The sequence below is a fragment of the Hippocampus comes genome, unplaced genomic scaffold (assembly GCF_001891065.2).
Source record: "Hippocampus comes isolate QL1 unplaced genomic scaffold, H_comes_QL1_v1.1 scaffold41, whole genome shotgun sequence".
Lineage (NCBI taxonomy): Eukaryota > Metazoa > Chordata > Actinopteri > Syngnathiformes > Syngnathidae > Hippocampus > Hippocampus comes.
Window position 1 is genome coordinate 1,702,311 of NW_017805153.1, and position 18,980 is coordinate 1,721,290.

An 18,980-nucleotide genomic window follows, 5' to 3' on the forward strand; every position below is an offset into this window, starting at 1 on the left:
AACTGCACACTTAAACTTTTTTCTACAAATACTCCTACTGGTCACTTTAAAATGGTGCAATGATAATCTGCATCAACTGCACAACTGTTATAGTATTGTATTCTACCACTGATCACTTTAGCTCTGCTTGATACTTTGCACATGTCTCACAGCTGTCATTGGGTGGTACTACCGCACAACGGTACCCTGACATTACGGAATGTCTTTCGATACCTATTTGTCATGTCCTTGTTTATCGTAGTTGCTTGTTATTGATGATACTAGTGTGGCTTGTACTACCGGAGACAAATTTCTTGTGTGTCCTACATACTTGGCCAATAAAGATGATTCTGATTCCGGTTCTGATTCTGATAAAAGATGGGACAACCAGATATTTATCAAACTTAACAAAGTCTTGCTCCATTTTCTCATCAAGACCTCTAAGTGGACCGGCGGAGGTACCCCTTTAGAGGTGTGTCATAACATGACCCATTTATGGATTTTTTTTTTATTATATTGCTCTAATACATAATATTGTATTGACTGCTTTTTTAAAAATTTACTTGGCCAAATACTTCATGGAGTACTTAGAAGAGATTTTGTCAAGGTTGGCCAGTCCCAATAGTTCCAAGTGATGCTATTCATGAGAATTCCCGCATGCCGTACATTAGCAAAGTCTTAGTGTGCGAGTCTTGTGAATTATGAATGAGTATCCAACCCACGCTTAACACGGGGCATACTCTGCACCAAAAGAAGAAAAATTGTAAAAAGAACACAGACCAGCATCATTGCACATACCAGTTGACTGGTGATGTTCTTGCCACCTGTCATGACAAACAGCTGCAGGGCGATTAAAAGAGCACATGGACTGCTGACGTTAACGTGACCAGATAAGAGATAACACTCCAAATTAGGTCATTGCTGGTCGGGTAGTTGGTCCTGTCTGACGGCAAGAGGTCAGTTCCTCTCACCTTGTCTGGCTGCGCAGCTGCTGCAAACACAAGATACTCACAGCCTTTACTCACTCAGCTTGTGTGAGGTTCAATTGATCTGTTAATGAACACAGGCCAAGTGCCCAATGCTGCTTTAATGTGTTTTTTTTTTTTTTTGCCCTCTGTCAATTAACATTTTTCAAATGACACGAATACAATGTGGCTGTATTTGTACTGAAGCAACAAACAAACAGCACACCACGAATGAGATCTTTCAGCTCTTCTTCGGCTTCTTGCTTTTTTTTGTTGTTGATGAATAACATTTACTATGCTAGTAATTAATGTCAGAGAGTTGAGTGCAGAGACAAAAGGTCATTCTTCTGTGTTCTGTTGAACTGTACCGATGTGTCTATTTTTGTGTCTCTGTATCATGCAACCCGTGGCCTTCTGATTATGGTACTCAAAGGTGTTTTTGCCCCTCAGTGAGGTATCATACCGCTGCGTTTAAGCCAAGCGTGAGGAGTTGAATCAGCCCCGAGGGCATGATGCACTATGCCTCTCCATTTTGGAGCATCTCCAGCTGTCTGCTAACATTAATACATCTTCCTGTGGAATTCCAAGAGCCTTTTTTTTCTGCAGGCTCTTTTTAAATTGTTTTTCCTCCTTTGTGTTCGTGTGCAGGCATGTTTCATGCGCACACTTTATTAGTCTATTGGACCAGTGCACACACCTCTCAAGTTGTATTAGCACTTGTGTATGCAGTAGGGCAGGGTATCAGAAAGTGACTGCTAAGATGATATCATCACAATATTTCATCACACACACACACACACACACACACACACACACACACACACACACACACACACACACACACACACACACACACACATCTACACACATATACAGCTTGGTCATTTTTTTGGGGGTGGGGGGTTTGTGTTGCAAGGCAGAATTTGAGTAACGAATGAACCTCAGATATGCCGCTGCTTGAGTGATACACTGTCACCTGTTTTTTGAGCATTACAACACACAAATATAAAATGAGAACATGAGCAAGCAGCTACAGTAAACCAAAACTCACGCCCTGGCACTCACACGAAGACTAATGAGGTACACATTGACCACAGTTAGTTGTTGGTATTCTTCTTGTCCCAATATACAGGAATTACACATTTTAAAAAACAGTTTAAATCTTTATATTCTTTTGTATTACATTTTACTATGCTTATATACAAAACTGTTTATTTGTTTTATTTCTTCTTTACCTTCTTGTATTGTTTTTGGGTGGGTGTGCTGGAAGGGATGAATGGAATTTCAACTCATTTTACCGAATGAATATATGTTTTTATAAGGCGGCACAGTGGTTGACTGATTAGCACTCACAGTGCAAAGGTGGTAGATTTGATTCGGGCCCGGTCTTCCTGTGTGGAGTTTGCATGTTCTCACCATGCCTGTGTGGGTTTTCTCCAGGTACTCTGATTTCCTCCCATGTTCAGATGAATGCACAGACACTGTAACATAATGCATCAGTTTCTGTGAGGACGTGAGTGTACAGTACTATCAAAGTCCTTCCGCACCTTCAACAATAACAAGCCATGGGTCACTGCCAAACTCAGGCAACTTAGAAAAGCGAACAAGGCCGCCATTAGAAGTGCAGATAGGGCACTGTACAAGCATGCACGAAACCAATTGACAAAGGAAATTCACATCGCAAAGAGAACCTATGCAGAGGCCGAAAAAAGTTTTCTGCTCACGACTCTGCATCTGTGTCTTATGGCCTGAAAGTAGTTACAAACTACAGGACAGCATTGCGCCAAGCAATGAACAATAAGGGGCTGGTTGACAACCTAAACATGGTCTTCTGCACATTCGAAACGGACGCCTGCACTTCCCATACCTGCCCACCGCCACCAGAAACAACCTAATTCACACCCCTGACTCCATTCCCTGCCCTGGTGATCCACGAACAGAACGTGAAACAGCTCTTCAAGCAGCAGAAGATAAAGAAGGCTGCGGGGCCGGATAAGGTGTCCCCTTCCTGCCTAAAGTCTGCACTGACCAGCTGGCTCCTGGTCTTCACACAGATCCCTGGAGCTGTGTGAGGTCCTATCCTATTTCAAACGGTCCACCATCATCCCAGTCCTCAAGAAACCTGCAACATTGGAATTGAACAATTATAGGCCTGTCGCTCTGACATCTGGAGTCATGAAATCCTTCGAACGCCTTCTGTTGGACCGCCTAAAGAACATCACTAGACCCCTGAAGGACCCCCCGAGGGTTGCCTAGGAGGTAAACACATCAGTGGATGACGCAGTCAACATGGGACTTCATACTGGAGCACCTCGACGGCACAGGGACCTATGCAAGGATTCTGTTTGTGGACTTCAGTTCTGGGCTCAACACCATTATCCTGGAACTCCTCACCTCCAAGCTTCCCAGCTCAGTGTGTCTGCCAGTGATCCTCAGCTTTCTGAGGGGGCAGGACAAAACAGGTGAGGCTTCGAAGCACATCATCAACGCGCACCATCAGCACTCGGGCCCCCCCAAGGATGCGCCCTCTCTCCGCTGCTCTTCTCCCTCTACGCAAATGACTGCACCTCAACACACCCAGCCGTCAAACTCATCAAGTTTGCAGATGACACGACAGTCATCAATCTCATCAAAGACGGCGACGAGTCTGCGTACCGACAAGAAATGGAGCAGCTGCCGCTCTGGTGCAGCCAAGACAACCTGGAGCTGAACATGCTCAAGACGGTGGAGATGATCGTGGACTTCAGGAAACATCATTCACCACAGCTGCCCCTCACACTATCCAACTGCCCTGTGTCAACCGTCGAGGACTTCAAGTTACTGTGAATCACAGTGTCCCAGGATATGAAGTGGGAGGCCAACATTAACACCATCCTGAAAGAGGCCCTGCAGAGGATGTACTTCCTGAGGTTGCTGAGGAAGCACAGCCTCCCACATGAGCTGCTCAGACAGTTCTACACAGCAGGCATCGAATCAGTCCTGTGTTCTTCCATCACAGTCTGTTTTGGGGCCGCCACAAAAAAGGATAAAATCTGACTCCAACGGACAGTTAGGACTGCGGAAAAAAATCATTGGTACCAGCCCAACCACTCTCGAAGACTCGCACACCACAAGAACCAAGACCACAAAAAAAGCCTCGCGAATTTCATTGGACACTGTATAGAATCCCTTGGTTCCTAGGTGTGGTTATGAGTGTGAATGTTTGTTTGTCTATATGTGTCCTGCGATTAGCTGGCAACCAGTTCTGGGTGTACCCCACCTACTGCCCGAAGACTGCTGGGACAGGTTCCAGCATGTCCGCGACCCTCGTGAAGATAAGTGGCTAGGATAATGGATGGATGTTTTTATAAAGTACAATAATATAGACTTCTATTTTCCTGATTTAACAAACATTTCCTTTTGTAGGGGAGGCTGGAACAGATGAATGGCATTTCCATTCATTTTAATGAGGTAAGAGAATTTGAGAACGAACTGTTTTGAGATACATGGTCGTGAAACTAATTAAACTTGTACCTCAAGGCACCACTGTGCTGTCATTTCAAGCTTGTAGTGGTGTCGTGGTGTTTTCTTTTCTTTTATTTCCTTATTTAGCTCTTTGTTGGACTTTCCCTGTCAGCCCTGTAATCCAGCCAGACAGTGCTGTAAGACAGCGGCAAGGTTTTAAGTGCCTTCAGAAATGTCACAATACATTGCTTTTGTGGAGAAATTGCACACAAACACACAAACGCAGATGCTGTCACATATTGTATGTCAAGTGGAATTGCATGAGAATGGAAGATGGTTCATAAAAATGTTTCTTGAAGGCTTCTGATCTTATTGTGATGCAATTATCCTCACTGTGGTGTGACATGTCAGCAAGAAGGAGAGCTTTGCAGTGAGTGGATAAGAGTGAAGAAATTACCAGAATTCAACCACTGCTGCTGGTCAGTTACCTCCCTGCGGAAATAAAAAAGCAGCATACACCGGCATCGGTTTTCTTGTGTTTCGGTGCTGGTCTTGCTGCTGCCACCACCAAGGCCAGCAGCAAACGCAAAACAAAACAGCCGAGATTTAAATGGCATAACCTTCCATCAGAGGTGCAGGGTTCGATACCAGCTCTGGCCTCCCTGTGTGGAGTTTGCATGTTCTCCCCATGCCTGTGTGGTTTTTCTCCGGGTACGCTGTCAAAACTCTGACAAAATAAATAACTTATATGTCAGAGGGGGCTTTATTTTGAGGTTTTTACTCTTCCTTTTCTAATTCTTAAAGTTGAATTGATCCAAATCAGCTTGGTTAACCATTAAATGAGGGGTCACTAACCTTTTTGAGGCTGAAAGCTACAGTACCCTACTGATTAATGTGTAGTTTCATACACATATCTCCAATAGCAAATTTGCTCAAATTAACTTGTTTGATGTGCTATTCATAGTTAATCATATTCTTTTTGTGAGTTCTCACAACAGCTCGAAAACACAAAAATACCTGTACTTTTTTTTTTTGCCAATGGTTGTTAGGGAGGGGCCAGCCACGCAGCCTCTTCAGCCTCAGGTGTGAGGTGCAGAGCACCCTGGCTGAGGAGGCTGCCTGACTGGCCCCTCCCTAATAATGGTCACAGCTTTAAATGATAACTTGTACTACACAACATTCCTAAGAAATCACAATGTCCCATTTTTGATGAGGTATTTTCAGAACAGCCCGCATGCTACTCATGTGGTCCTTTGGGGCTACCGGTGCCTACGGGCACCACGTTGGTGACCCCTGCATTAAATGATCACGAGCTCAGTACACATTTAAGATTCACACAAGAAAATATTGCTTTGCAGAATGTGGCAAAAACATGACATGTTCCAGGCAAGGTATTTTGTGTTAATTATGTAATTCATTTGGAGGGTACTTCAGAGAGAGGAGAGCGCCGAAGCGTTCAAAAGTGTGTCTTAGTGTTCGACAAGGATGATTGAAGTAGATATTATCAGTATGTGTTTGTATTCAATGCTTCCATTTGCATCTTCTAATGCTAATGAGGACTGGGAGAAACTACTTTTACAGCACTTTTTTTGGTTTGCATTCAAAATATGTAGATCCATAGAGGAGTGTCTTTCAGGAAAAGCAGAAATTGGAGCACAGAATTAACTGTATATTTCCATAAATGTGCTCTGGCCTAGCAGCCGTCTGTTGGTGCTGATACTGCGATAACAACCCCGGAGGCCCTTGATGCATATGCATGATTGTACAGCGCACATACGCACTGCTAGCTCATTAGCGGCCACTGCCCTGAGGCTTCCAACTGAGGGTAAGGCCTCATTGCACAGTTCAGCAGCTCTGATAGTACTCGGGGCATTTTGGACTTCCCTGTGTGAGCGTCAGGTGCAAGCACCTCCAGTCATATTTCATCATTTGGATCCTTTCTGCCACAGCTGTCATCACCATATTTGGGCCAATGTTAGTAGTATCTGTAACTTTCTAGAGCAGAAACAGATGGGGCCAGTTTTTTATTTTGTGAATAGTCCAATATTAAGAGTAACGTCTCCCAGTATGGAAAGCAATTTAAAAGCAGGTTTAATGTCAATGGAGGCAAAAATAAATTCCACATTAAAGGAGACATGTCTTGCTGAAATCAACTAGTTTTAGATATATAGTGAGCTAGGCCTCATCCACCATATATTGCTGGGCCAATGGCGAGTCCAGCTTTCATTCCACTGACGAACAGTGGGCTGGATGTCACACATTCAGTGCAGCTTTCGGCTGTCTTCTCTACCGCCTTGCTTGGCGGAGAGTGTGCACTGTGGCTGGATGCAGAAGCTAGACTTTTATCCTTGGGGTGGCCAAGGTTATCTCAGGGGGTAGGCAAAAAAACAAAACAAAAAAAACATGTTACCAGCAATCAACATCCATTTTTATATTGAATAAAATTTGCACGCACACGCACATATGTATTCCCTCCACATACAGTTACTGTATTTAGAGTTACTCAAACTCATGGTTTCTTCATTCCTGAATGAATGAATTTTATGTTTCCATGTTGTGTGATCAAATCCATAAATTTTGGCATCATCTGTGATCAAGCCTATGTTTCAATAAAATAAGTTTTGAAATTAAAATTAAATTATTTGAGAGGTCTCTGATGCTTGTTTCTACTGGCAGAAGCAGAGTCCAAAGTGTGGAAAAAGGGAGAGACTCATAGAAATTGAAGGCATTTTAAGTCATGGAGGTAGCAGCTGAAATACTCTACAGTACTTTGAGTATAAACACAAATCCCCCGCCACCTTGACTTCACCGAACAATCAAGTAAGTGCCACCTATCGAAGGCTAATGCTGTTAGCAAATACAAAGCATTAATCTGCAGGCAAGGCGCCAATATTTTTTTCTATAGATCTCAACTCTTGATACTGAGATAACATACTTGGAATGATCGATGCAGCCAGTGAAATTCGCTCTCTGCAAGGCTCTTCTGATTCCATACAAGGATCCTGGTATAAAAAATGCACTGATAACAGTGCTTTCAGAAAAAAAAAAAAAAAAAACAGAAGTTGTCAGTTGCAGAGGCGATGCAAGAGGCTGCCTTCTGGCAGTCCGGGATACGTCCTTGAAACACACACAGGGTACAACTGCAGCACAAACACGGTAACAGGAATTGTATTGGAAAAGAATGGCTGCTTGTGAACTTTTTAATGTTTTTAAACTTAAATAACTAAATAGATAGATAGATAGATAGATAGATAGATAGATAGATAGATAGATAGATAGATAGATAGATAGATAGATAGATAGATAGATAGATAGATAGATAGATAGATAGATAGATAGATAGATAGATTGCTGGGCGAGCTCAACGTGGGCTTCCAAACTATAGTACACACTTCAAGTAAGTGCCAATTTGGGCTGCTAAGATTAGTTGACGAGGCACGACTATGTCAACGGCCAAATTCGTCGTTGGCTAATTTAGAGGGTCTGTATCATGCTATTTTAGGATTTCTACAAATAATTACAGTCTCGGTGTGTGTGATAGATATAAATATATATGTAGATATATATATGATAATTACATGTTAGCTTTGGCACAGTGTCAATCCGAATTTGTATGAAGTATGAGTTATATTGGTGGCTATTTTTTTAACCCGGTTCATGAAACCCCTGCCCTTCCCCATGTGGCTGTCGCATATTATAACCGTTCCACAACATGGCAACATGGGAAGGGCCTAAGATAGGTATGGGAATTGGGGGAAAGGGGGGAGGGAAGAGCAGTGCATATCAAGGTTTCGACTTTCCAAGTACACACACACGCACACACACACACACACACACACACACACACACACACACACACACACACACACAAGTGTACAATTTAAAAGGACGAATTAGGTCATATCAGGATTTGGCATGGAATGGCATCATAACGACGACTATTATTCACATTACGCCATCCATACATGTGTGCCATCCATACATGTGTACATCTCTTGTTGCAAGACGTTAATTCTGAACGGAAAACTGCGAAATTGTAAATGACTGTGCAATTGAAGACTTGAGTGAACAAGAGTAGACATTATATTTTCTTTGCTGCCATCTTGTGGTCAGTTTTACGGATGATGCTATGAAACGGCGCGTGCGCAACATGTCCTAAATCGCTTTCCGTAGTTATTTTGCGACCAATAAGACGTATTTGCCAGGTAAGAACGTCGTGTACTTACAATACAATTTATTGCAGTGTGCGATTGTGTGTTGTACGCCATAAAAAATATTTTGTGTAGTTTCGGGAATGCGCTCCGTTAATGAAGAGAAGAGAATATAAAAGTTGCGTCTCTCCAAGCACACACACACACACACACACACACACACACACACACACACACACACACACACACACACACAAGTGTACAATTTAAAAGGACGAATTAGGTCATATCAGGATTTGGCATGGAATGGCATCATAACGACGACTATTATTCACATTACGCCATCCATACATGTGTGCCATCCATACATGTGTACATCTCTTGTTGCAAGACGTTAATTCTGAACGGAAAACTGCGAAATTGTAAATGACTGTGCAATTGAAGACTTGAGTGAACAAGAGTAGACATTATATTTTCTTTGCTGCCATCTTGTGGTCAGTTTTACGGATGATGCTATGAAACGGCGCGTGCGCAACATGTCCTAAATCGCTTTCCGTAGTTATTTTGCGACCAATAAGACGTATTTGCCAGGTAAGAACGTCGTGTACTTACAATACAATTTATTGCAGTGTGCGATTGTGTGTTGTACGCCATAAAAAATATTTTGTGTAGTTTCGGGAATGCGCTCCGTTAATGAGAGCTGTAATCAGACAACTAAACTATAAAGTGTCAAAACAAGATCAGCTGATTCACCTTCTGTTTTTCCAAATGCCAAACGCCATTTGACGTTGTTGGTCGATGTTGTAACACAGTTCCAAAGTAAATGTTGTCTTGCTGTTGTTTTCGCTTGTGCCAAATGAAGCACATACGTAACCATAACATTGCGTCAGCTAGTTTGTGAGCGTGTGCTAACAAAACTTAGCTAGCACGTCCAGATAGCTACAACTTTCACATAAGAAACGACTTGGGAATCCGAAGTAATACTTTCGTTTATGCTTTCGAACAGGTCAGACGATTTATAAGGAAGCCAAAAGTCAACTCTCGGCGATGCCCAGCACAGTAAGTTACACATTTGTATCTTGCAGTGGATGTGTTAACTACAATCTGGTTAGCTAATGTGTGGGATGAGGTGGTATAGTAGTCGTTGCAAAAGAATGTATATTTAGAGAATAAACCGGCCGTGAGCCTTTAGCAAAGAATGCCTAACGGTGTAGGGGTTTTCTCCGATGAAGTCACCCTTACAGTGAGTCTTTGTGTACGATAGGTTTTGTGTGGTGGAGGCCGACTGGTCCGTTCTCAGACTCTCGGTCGGCAAATTTTAGCGGCTCTGAAGTTGGGTAGAGTCAGAACATTCTCTACTGCAAACCCAGATGAACCTTACATATCTGTCACACACACAGAATCAGGTATGCTTTCAAATGTTGCACTTTTTGTTAATACTATCTTTAAAATGTGTAAAATATTTGTGACTCCAAGTACCAAAAGTAAAAATAATTGCTTTGTTAGTTTTGTGTCATCCTGCGAATTATTTCAACAAACAACGGCTAAAGGTCATAACTCAGGTGTCCTCTGCAGGCCCTCGGACTGTGTGGCCCGATGAGAACATGGGACCTTTCGGACCTCAGGACACACGCTTCCAATTACCAGGCAATGTCGGCTTTGACAGCCATCTGGACGGCTTGGAAGAGAAGAAATCTCCAGTCGACAGGACTGTGCCTGATGTACTAACAGCCCCGTGCAGCTCAGAGAGACAACAGTTCATCCTAGCCCAGTTTGTCAACGAATTTCAGGTTGGAATCATTAACGTCAGTCCTGTTGTAAAATGAGAGTTTAGCAAATTCTAACATTTTGACTTTACAGCAATTACCCCAATGTTCGTGCATCCTGAGTCAACCTTAAATTAGATTATCGGTCCATCCATTTTCTATGGTGCTTCTCCCAATTGGTATCATGACTGAGCTGGATCCTATTACACTCAACCATGGGTGAGAAATGGGAACTGTCATCCAGTCACAGTAAATTCCATTTTCCAAAATTCCCCTTAAACATAGACGCAGTTCTTAAATCTGCCATTCAAAAGTTTGAAAACATCACAGACCCAATAAACAACATTGGCATACAGTCAAACCTCAGTTTTCGAACGTCTCTGTTCTCGACCAAATCGGTTTTCGACCAAAAATTTCTCGTTTTTTATGCCTCGGATGACGACCGAATTTCGGTTCTCGAACAAACTGAGCGCACTTGAATGCGTCACTTGACTCCTCTCGCCTTCCTTACACGAGGAAGTGACGCTTCCTCGAGTAGATGAGGAAGTGACGCTTCCTCGGGTAGATGAGGAAGTGACGCTTCCTCGTGTAGCGTTCCATTGTGCACAGACGTGTTCAATAAAGATTTTTTTTTTTTTTAAAGAGCATGGTTTCGGTTTTCGAACAGCCTTCTGGAACGGATTATGGTCGAAAACCGAGGTATGACTGTATTTTCCTAGGATTTGTTTTTTTTTTAGATGAATTTGTAATTAGCATTTTGATTTTTAAAATAATGCAACGGGTGTAACCACCACTATGCCATTCGTTGTACAGGGAATAAGGGGAAGGGTCTATGAAATATGTCATATAAAATATTGCCAACATTTTGTTTTAAATTATACAAAAATTAATCAACTTTTGCGCACATTTTGCCCCCTCGCCCAAATGGGAATACATTGAACTGCATGTTTACGGTTTGCATTCGCCTGTTTGCAGATTTTTTGTGTAGAATGAAGTGTAACCTATTTGCTGTTTTTATGTGCATGCCAAAGAAATAACAGTATTGCTTTGGCATTATCAGATGGCATCTTGGTGCCAAGGAACTGTTGAAGTTGAGAAGCTTCATTTACACAATTGCAATTTGTTGCCATCTTGTGGCATCTATAAGTAACAAGCGTACAGTAAACCTTTTTTGGGGTGTGTAAATTGCTCGCACCAGTCCCCTAAGAATTACCGGGGCGTATTTAGTGAATGAGAGGTCATTATTCTTCACAAATTCTTAAACAGTTTGGTTTAATTAAATCAGCACTCACATTTAAACTATGATCTGCTTGTGCTGCTCATCAGGGGAAACTAGGCCCCATATCCAAGCGCGTCCACAAAGCTGAGCAGTACTTCAATCAAACAGACACTGATTGCTCCATAAGTTCCTGTCCTGAGCTGTTAAGGAAAGGTGAGTGCTCTTTTGATTTACGTTTTCCCAAAATAGTTAACATGAAGTGCTGGTACATAAAGCTAACTATAGAATATTTGTGTTGTCAGATTTGGAGCTTTTGTTCCCAACAGTGCCCAATACTTCCATCACAGTTGTGACGGTCTCACAGAGGAGCGGTCGCTACAAGGGGGCGGAGCTAGACAGAGAGCAGTTACTCAGAAAAGTGAGTCTTCAGTGTGAAGTGGAACCTCGAAAGCTGAACCTGTGGTCCTCATTCGGGTCATGCCTTAGTTGGTGCCTTTCTTAGCTGACTTTGGGCAAGGGGCGTGGTAAACCCTGGACAGGTTGCCAGCCACTCGCAGGACACATATCGACAAACTAGCATTCACATTCACACCGATGGATAATTTGGTCCTCAGTCAAGCTAAGATGCATTTTTTTGGTTAGTTTCGGTGTCACTATGTGACTGACAGGCCACCAAATTCACTGATGCTGGACTGAGCGGGCCAGTACAAATTTCACAAGTTAATACGAAGAAATCCAAACATTTTTGCTTTTTTTCATGTTTGATATTCAGTATTTTGAGGTTTGTAAAATTGAATTCGTCAAGCATCATTGGTCTTTCTACCGTACTGCACACCTATGTTTGCCCATCAGGTAAAATAATTTGATCAGGAATGGCTTGAACAAGATGTAAAAGCCATCAAATGTCAAAAGTTCAGTTCGACTCTTTACAGCAAAAAAGAACAGAACATGTTAAAAAAAAAAAAAAAGTCATATATTTACTTAAAGGCTGGCATAATACAAAATAAAGATGCTAACTGTTCTATAATAACACCTAATAATTGTTGAAACTTTATGTATTATATCATGAAAATAGAGTGCCAGCACTGGTTCTATCAAAGCCACACATGTGTCACGGTGGCCCGACGTGGCCACAACCCAAAAGGCTTAGTGTAGGACTCTGGTTTTGGGGATCTGGGAGGAAGCTGACATGGAGTTTCGAGCCCGAAACTCTTGAACTCTGAGGCAGACGTACTAACCAGTAGGTCATACGACTTAACCCATAAATGACTCCGAAAGTTGCACAATGCTTCAAATTGCCATCTTGCCCGATTTCATGTTTTCTAGCATTACCGTACACATCATCACCGTCGGCATCTATCTCGCATCTATGATGGTGAGCTTCACCATCGGAAGAGGTTCCACTGTGTTATGTATTTGATGTCAATGTTCGTATCTGTGAGATGTATTGAGGCGATTTCCACTGTGCTTCTTCCTCACTGCAGTTTGTGAGCGGTGCTAAGGAGATGTGTTTTGCACTGTGGACCGCAGGCTACTGGGCTGACTTTATCGATCCAACAACAGGAGAAGCTGTGAGTTCTTTCGCCGCATTCAGTTTTGCAACTATATTGACACTTCACCAGGTACACTTGCGCAAGCTAAGGAAATGTCTAAATCTGAATTTCAAAAACAGATTTTTATTCATTTGTATTATCTAATCAAGATGCCTGGAAGGAGCAACATATCAATATGATGCAGTGCTGTTCCAGGCCACTGCATTGTTTAAGAGATACCTGTGAATGAGTGCATCACAACTCCGTATCTTTGTAAAGACTGAATTGTTAGACGTCTTTCTTATTATGGCTGATAAGTATATTTAGCATTATGAGGGCTAAATGCTGTTCTTACCTAATTGTTGTTCACATGCAACGGCAGTGAATAGCATCATTGTACAGGGATCAATTTCTTAACCTACTCGTTTTTATTTCGAGTAATTGGTAATTGCTGTCTGTGTGTTTTCCCCACAGTTCTTTGCATCCCCGCTTCGTTCAAGTTCAGGCCAAACAGGAGAGGAGCCACGGCATTCTGGCTTCCGCATCGAGATGTCGGGCTCCTGCACGGTTATCCGACACATTCTGAGAGGAACACCTCAGTTTGTGGGGACGGTTTTCACCAACGCACCGACCCACAGCGGTGCCATCACGCGACTACAAGGACTCTCACATGGACTGGATGATGAGGCTGAATAGTTTTCTTGGTGCTCCAAGTCCATCCAATGTTGTGAAAAGGCTTGACAAAGAAGAGCGTGTGTGGTTTTTATTTGTCTGTGTAAAGTGCATCTACCACACTGCTACTGAGCAAGCGGGCGAGACTGATCCTGAGCAACTCTGTGCTGGCCCTGCAACCGCCCTACACTGCATCCTCGCACCTGCACTACGACAGTTGGCCTTTTAGGAGGCATCACCAGGAGATTTTAGCAGGCAGGGTGTCAGTCCTCAAGGTTAGAGACAACTTGAATCTTTAGCAGTTTTCAAAGTCTGATCTGACAAATTATTTATGGATTTAGGTGCTGAACCAATAAAGTGACCCCAACCTGCACTGATAAACATTCCTGTGATTTGGTTTTCTCACAGGAAGCACAATTTAGAATCCTTCAGTCTTGGTCCTATGTCAGAGTTTCCTGGTATTGGTAGAAGCCAGCAACCTCACCCGTCCATGCTCACAGGCCAGAGAGACTTTTGCAGTCCTTTTCCTAAAAAAAGCCTTAACTACCGTAAAAAAGTCCTTCTTTTTGGGTGCCTGGAGATGGTTTTTCAAAGCCCTTGCAAGAGCTTCTACAAAAACAAGTTGGCAGCACACCATAGAAAAATACAGGCGCTCCTTCGAACCAAATTCCTGACAGAGGTCCTTGTAAATGTCAATGTGGAAGTCGCCAATGTTCTGCGGGTGGTTGGGGCGTGTTTCGACCACGGTGCTCTTTAGCTGTGCTAGCATCCAGTCAATGTCCATCTCCAGCACCGACTTGGCATTCGAGGCGGCAATATGGTCCATCAGCTTCCACAGGAACACAGTACAAAATATGTTTTCTTTCTTTGTCCATGTTTCTGCTGGCGGGTGAAGGCACGTGTTTCCTGTCTTTATGTGCACCTCAGTGGGAGTCTGAGCGTGAAGGTGCGTTGACACCTTCTCGCACGTTTGTACAGGAGTGGGAAGAGGAGCCACCAAGATGTTCGTTGCGTCCTCCGACGACTCGCTGCCTGCGCAGTCCTCTTCAATTCCATATCGACCCGCCATCCTCATGTTTTCCAGGCAATCCCTGAGTACTGAGATTGATTGCAAAGCTATTTCGCCGATTTCAGACACCTGATGAGGCACGTCCAGGTGTGGCGCAGAGTCGAGCTGCGATGACATTTCGGACAGTGCGCTGTTCACAGTCTTGGACACTTTGGCTGCGACCAACTCCAACAGGTGATCGCCGCATGGAGACCTAATCTCTCCGGCGTTTATTGTGTCTTTGAGAGCCAACAGAAGTGAGTCCCAAATGCATGCGTGGATATCATCCACGGTCACACAGGAGTAGTTGAGCGCCTGTTGTGGAGAGTCACAACCATTCCTATGGAGGGGAGGAGACAGAATTGCACAGATTTGATTGCTTCTCTCCACGTTTGTTTGTACTGGGTGTGCGTAGAGGCATTGGACTTACACTAGGATCTGGGCATGCTCTTCCACCTGAGGCAACACAACACTCAGCACCTCTTGGGAGATTTTGTATAGGATGCTTTGCCACATTTTCAATAGCACCATGAAAGCATTGCAATCAAAATGACCATATTCTATTAAGTCCCACGTCCTGCAAGTAGGAATTAGCGGGTGTTAGCCCAAAATGACAGTCTTTCCATCCGATGAATGACTTGACTCGTTTGTTTTGTCTTACTTACTCGGATGTTAAGCCATCAAGATACAACTGTAATTCACTTTTGAAGAATTCAGTGGCGAGCAGGGGCATGTTCAAGTTGCTGCACCGCAGATATTTGGGTTCAATTGGGGACTGACAACAAGAGAAACAAAATAATTACACGAAATAACCACTGGACTTAACAAACACACCACCCCAAAAATCAATGAAAAAATAGTCATCATCCCCATTAGAGACGTAGAGAAAAAATATCTGCCATCAAAAATATAATACTGTTTTAGATGACACCCGTTCAACTACTTTATAGGTTTATTATGGTTGTTGGTTTTTCAGTGGTGTAAAACAGCACTGCACCAATAAAAGTACATATGATCACCCTAACAAGACAGACATGTTGATGCTGTCTTGGGTGTCATCACTTGTGCACGTGAATCATGTGCTGCAACCTGCAGGTTACCTCACGACCACGAGCCCAAGTTCGTCATGCTTTAAATGCAACTGTGAACTAATCTGTTGCTTTAGAAATGAAGTTTTGCTTATGTTTAAGCATAAATTGAAATGTAAGTATGTTATCACGGGGGTCAAAAAATCCATAGGGGTTCACGCGCATGTGTGTGATTTACTCACGTCATCGTTGTTGGAGTGAGTAGACCGATCCCTCAGGCTGCTACTCATTTTTGTTTTCAAGGAAAAGATTTGAGAAGCAATGCCTCCTGTCTTAATGAACCCTTTCAAGGTGAAATCTTTTGAAAGAAAAAAAACATTTCACCGCCTCGTCAAGAAAGCAAGTAAAACACTACATCTGTGTAATTTGACACGTTCCACCTTGACGATGGACGTGTTGCGTCTGAACGCCACACGTTTGTCACGTGACGTCACCCAACACTTCGTGTTCGCGCGCGCACATACGCAAAGTACTGAATTTGCTTAGTACAGTACTTAAATTGTAGAGGTGCACTGCAGTAACTGCTGATAAAATTATCGCCTGTTATATCGTTAGGTTCACCTGCACAGCCTGCTCCACTTCCACCCAGTCGACGTCATCAGATCGCGATCCCATTCCGAACGATAATGACAAATGCAATCTATGGGATGGAAGGACAGAGCGAGTGAATGTCATAAATAAATTTACAGATATGATTACAAGAAGAGCTTCCGTCAAATATTGAGAATTACCGTCCGGTGAGCTTACTTTGTGCAGCAAGTCAGGTTCTGGAATCTATTGATGCTGATTCCCGTGAAACCTTTTTTAGACTACTTAGCTATTAGGAAATGGTCGGTACCAATTTCGCAAATCTGCAGAAGTCAACTGTTTCCCAGGTTTTCGATATGACGAATAATTGGACCAATGCAATGCTCTTGGTGGTGGCACCACATGTGTTGTGTTGATACATTTTACTTGTGTAGACTTTCGTAAAGTGTTTGATAGTGGGTCTCATGTTCAACTCCTGCATACACTTGTATCATGTGGCATTGCTGGCAAACTTGAATGGGTTTGGGTTTGTTTGAGGTACAGGGTTTGGGTTTTTGGGCGGAAATAGTTTGTGACGGTTGGAAATTCAAAATTAGTGTGCCTCAAGGGCCCCTTCTTGGCTATAAGCGTTTTCTTACGTTTATCAATGATTTTGATTCGGTGTTGCAGTTTCTTTGTGATATATTCTCTGCGGATGATGCCAACTTCTACGGTTATTTTAGTCATTTCCCGATGTAAGTGACTGAATAAAGTCTGAGTTGGATGCAGTTTATCAGTGGGAGTTGGAAATAGCGGCCGGAAAATGCTTATTAGCGCATTAAGGCTATGCTAACCAAAAATGGGACACAGGTAATAAATAATGTAGTTTGTGACTTGGTGTTAGAATTCCCTGAAAGTGTAAAGTTTTCTCACCATTGTTCGATAATTGTGTGGGGGGGGGGTCTTCCTAAAGGTTAATCTTATTTCAGCTCATTTCCACAACAGTAACATTGTGGGATTTTTTTTTTGGGGGGGGGGGTGAAGTTATATAAAGTTTTTGTTAGACCAGGATTAGAGGAAGAAACTGAGGTATGGTAAAGCGCTTTGTTACAGCTGCAACTGTGATTGTAAATCAGGATGTATTGTATTGTACTGTACCCTTTTTAAAATTAGACATACAATTAATAGAGTGCAACACCGATCGACTCGTAGACTGCCAGGTTTCTCTGCGTACTCATATAGCAAACATTTAGCCAAACTTAATCTTCAGTTCCAAACTCATTGTCGTATTGTGTTTGATTTGATTGTGGTGTATAAGATTATTAACGGTTTAGTGAAAATGAACTTTCATTCATTCTTTGAGTATGGATTGTCTGATCTAACCAGAGGTCACAATTTAATGCTCCATCTTTCCCACTGCACTTCATACATGCAAACTAAGGCAGTGGAGACACAGGCTTGTTTTCTCAATCACAATCGTGCTGCCATCAGAAAAAGCACCGGCGAATGGCAATATGGAACAATGCCTATGGAAAATGCATGCATGGATGGATGGACGGACGGATGGATATTGCAGTAGGGCTGCGTCCAAAGGATTCATCAAACTAATTGTGCTGTGATAGAGCACTGCCTTTATACACAAAAGCAATGCATGCAGGCTAACTGAACTTGCAGCCGCTTTAATAAGACTACTGACAACTATGGAAATCGGAAACAACGACAACAAAAAAACCCCTAATAAAGACAGTATTTCACAATATGATAAAGCTGAGCGTTCAGTTGTAATAATGTTGTTCGCCTTCAGTGTATGTCAACTGACATGAACACCATTTGTGCCTCACATACATCCAATAATGAGCCTGGTGCTGATGAGGATGATGACGATGTCGATCAGTGTCACAGCATGACGCCCTCTGTCTGAGTTCACCAGAGGGGTAGCTGAGGAGAAAACTGCAGCACTCTTGTTTTGGGGAACTAACGAGTTGCAAATATTCCCTTTGCAGCAGGATGAGCACACCTGACAATTTTTTTTTTTTGTGTTAGTTATTAGGGTGATACTGTAAGCTAAAACTTTAATCATCCACATATCCGATAGCGATTATCAGTGACTTCAGCACAGCCTGTTAACAGGCAGTCTTCCGCAGTTACACAACGCTTGGTCACAGACACGCTGTCTCCATGGTGATCCATCATGTGGGCAGCAAAATAGTATCTGGTATCTGGAGGACACATGTCACAATTGTGCTCACGCTCTCAAAGTGGATCTAGAATGAATATCTACTTATGTACAAGTTCTAGAGAGCTATCAATTATTTTAATAATGTGTAATAAAGATACCTTTTGGAGCCAGACCCACATTATTTCCCACGAATCTTAGATGTGCACCTTACTAACACATTTGGACAATGCTATCTGCTCTTCCAGCTTCATGGAGACAATATGGGGAATTGGTGGGTTTTTGGGTTATTCACTGTATTTCTGAGAATATTTGAGTGGCCTATATTAAAGTTTGTTTCAAGTCGACACATGGCAGTTGCTGACGCAACTACCTATTTGTCTCTGATAAGTAGTATGGTACCCAAGTACTGTATAGTGATGCACTGTACACG

The 18,980-nt window shown here is 42.7% G+C and overlaps 3 protein-coding genes across 5 annotated transcripts; 1 reads left to right on the top strand and 2 right to left on the bottom strand.

The window, feature by feature from the left end:
* Nucleotides 1–8,551: 8,551 nt before the first annotated feature.
* Nucleotides 8,552–14,109, top strand: mmadhca (metabolism of cobalamin associated Da). Of its 2 annotated transcripts, none has more exons than XM_019868615.1 (8): nucleotides 8,552–8,593; nucleotides 9,546–9,598; nucleotides 9,804–9,945; nucleotides 10,115–10,329; nucleotides 11,632–11,737; nucleotides 11,827–11,942; nucleotides 13,009–13,095; nucleotides 13,531–14,109. In XM_019868615.1, the coding sequence occupies exons 2-8, from the start codon at nucleotides 9,587–9,589 to the stop codon at nucleotides 13,750–13,752; spliced, it is 900 nt and encodes a 299-aa protein (XP_019724174.1). In that variant the 5' UTR covers nucleotides 8,552–8,593; nucleotides 9,546–9,586; the 3' UTR covers nucleotides 13,753–14,109. The 2 variants fall into 2 exon arrangements, with proteins under 2 accessions (XP_019724174.1, XP_019724175.1); XM_019868616.1 differs by lacking the exon at nucleotides 8,552–8,593 and adding an exon at nucleotides 9,073–9,130.
* Nucleotides 14,110–14,157: 48 nt separating this feature from the next.
* Nucleotides 14,158–17,294, bottom strand: LOC109515049 (uncharacterized). Of its 2 annotated transcripts, XM_019868613.1 has the most exons (5): nucleotides 16,426–17,294; nucleotides 16,047–16,162; nucleotides 15,442–15,551; nucleotides 15,207–15,353; nucleotides 14,158–15,116 (listed from the first exon to the last, which is right to left on the bottom strand). In XM_019868613.1, exons 2-5 carry the CDS (start codon nucleotides 16,092–16,094, stop codon nucleotides 14,174–14,176), a joined length of 1,248 nt encoding a protein of 415 aa, XP_019724172.1. In that variant the 5' UTR covers nucleotides 16,095–16,162; nucleotides 16,426–17,294; the 3' UTR covers nucleotides 14,158–14,173. The 2 variants fall into 2 exon arrangements, with proteins under 2 accessions (XP_019724172.1, XP_019724173.1); XM_019868614.1 differs by having other exon boundaries at nucleotides 16,047–17,294.
* A 673-nt stretch (nucleotides 17,295–17,967) lies between these two features.
* On the bottom strand, nucleotides 17,968–18,610 carry LOC109514965 (ly6/PLAUR domain-containing protein 6-like). The gene is made up of 2 exons (XM_019868434.1): nucleotides 18,483–18,610; nucleotides 17,968–18,411 (listed from the first exon to the last, which is right to left on the bottom strand). Exons 1-2 carry the CDS (start codon nucleotides 18,601–18,603, stop codon nucleotides 18,209–18,211), a joined length of 324 nt encoding a protein of 107 aa, XP_019723993.1. The 5' UTR covers nucleotides 18,604–18,610; the 3' UTR covers nucleotides 17,968–18,208.
* Nucleotides 18,611–18,980: the final 370 nt, after the last annotated feature.

Bases quoted from the DNA above. Each gene is read 5' to 3' on its own strand.
- mmadhca (XM_019868615.1), top strand. The intron at 10,330-11,631 runs GTTGGAATCATT...GCTGCTCATCAG, and splicing joins AGTTTGTCAACGAATTTCAG to GGGAAACTAGGCCCCATATC. The intron at 11,738-11,826 runs GTGAGTGCTCTT...TTGTGTTGTCAG, and splicing joins TCCTGAGCTGTTAAGGAAAG to ATTTGGAGCTTTTGTTCCCA.
- LOC109515049 (XM_019868613.1), bottom strand. From the start codon at position 16,094: ATGAGTAGCAGCCTGAGGGATCGGTCTACTCACTCCAACAACGATGAC. The intron at 15,552-16,046 runs GTGAGTAAATCA...TCTTGTTGTCAG, and splicing joins CTCACTCCAACAACGATGAC to TCCCCAATTGAACCCAAATA. The intron at 15,117-15,206 runs GTAAGTCCAATG...TCCCCTCCATAG, and splicing joins GAGCATGCCCAGATCCTAGT to GAATGGTTGTGACTCTCCAC.
- LOC109514965 (XM_019868434.1), bottom strand. From the start codon at position 18,603: ATGTGTCCTCCAGATACCAGATACTATTTTGCTGCCCACATGATGGAT. The intron at 18,412-18,482 runs AAGTCACTGATA...CCCTAATAACTA, and splicing joins CCTGTTAACAGGCTGTGCTG to ACACAAAAAAAAAAAATTGT.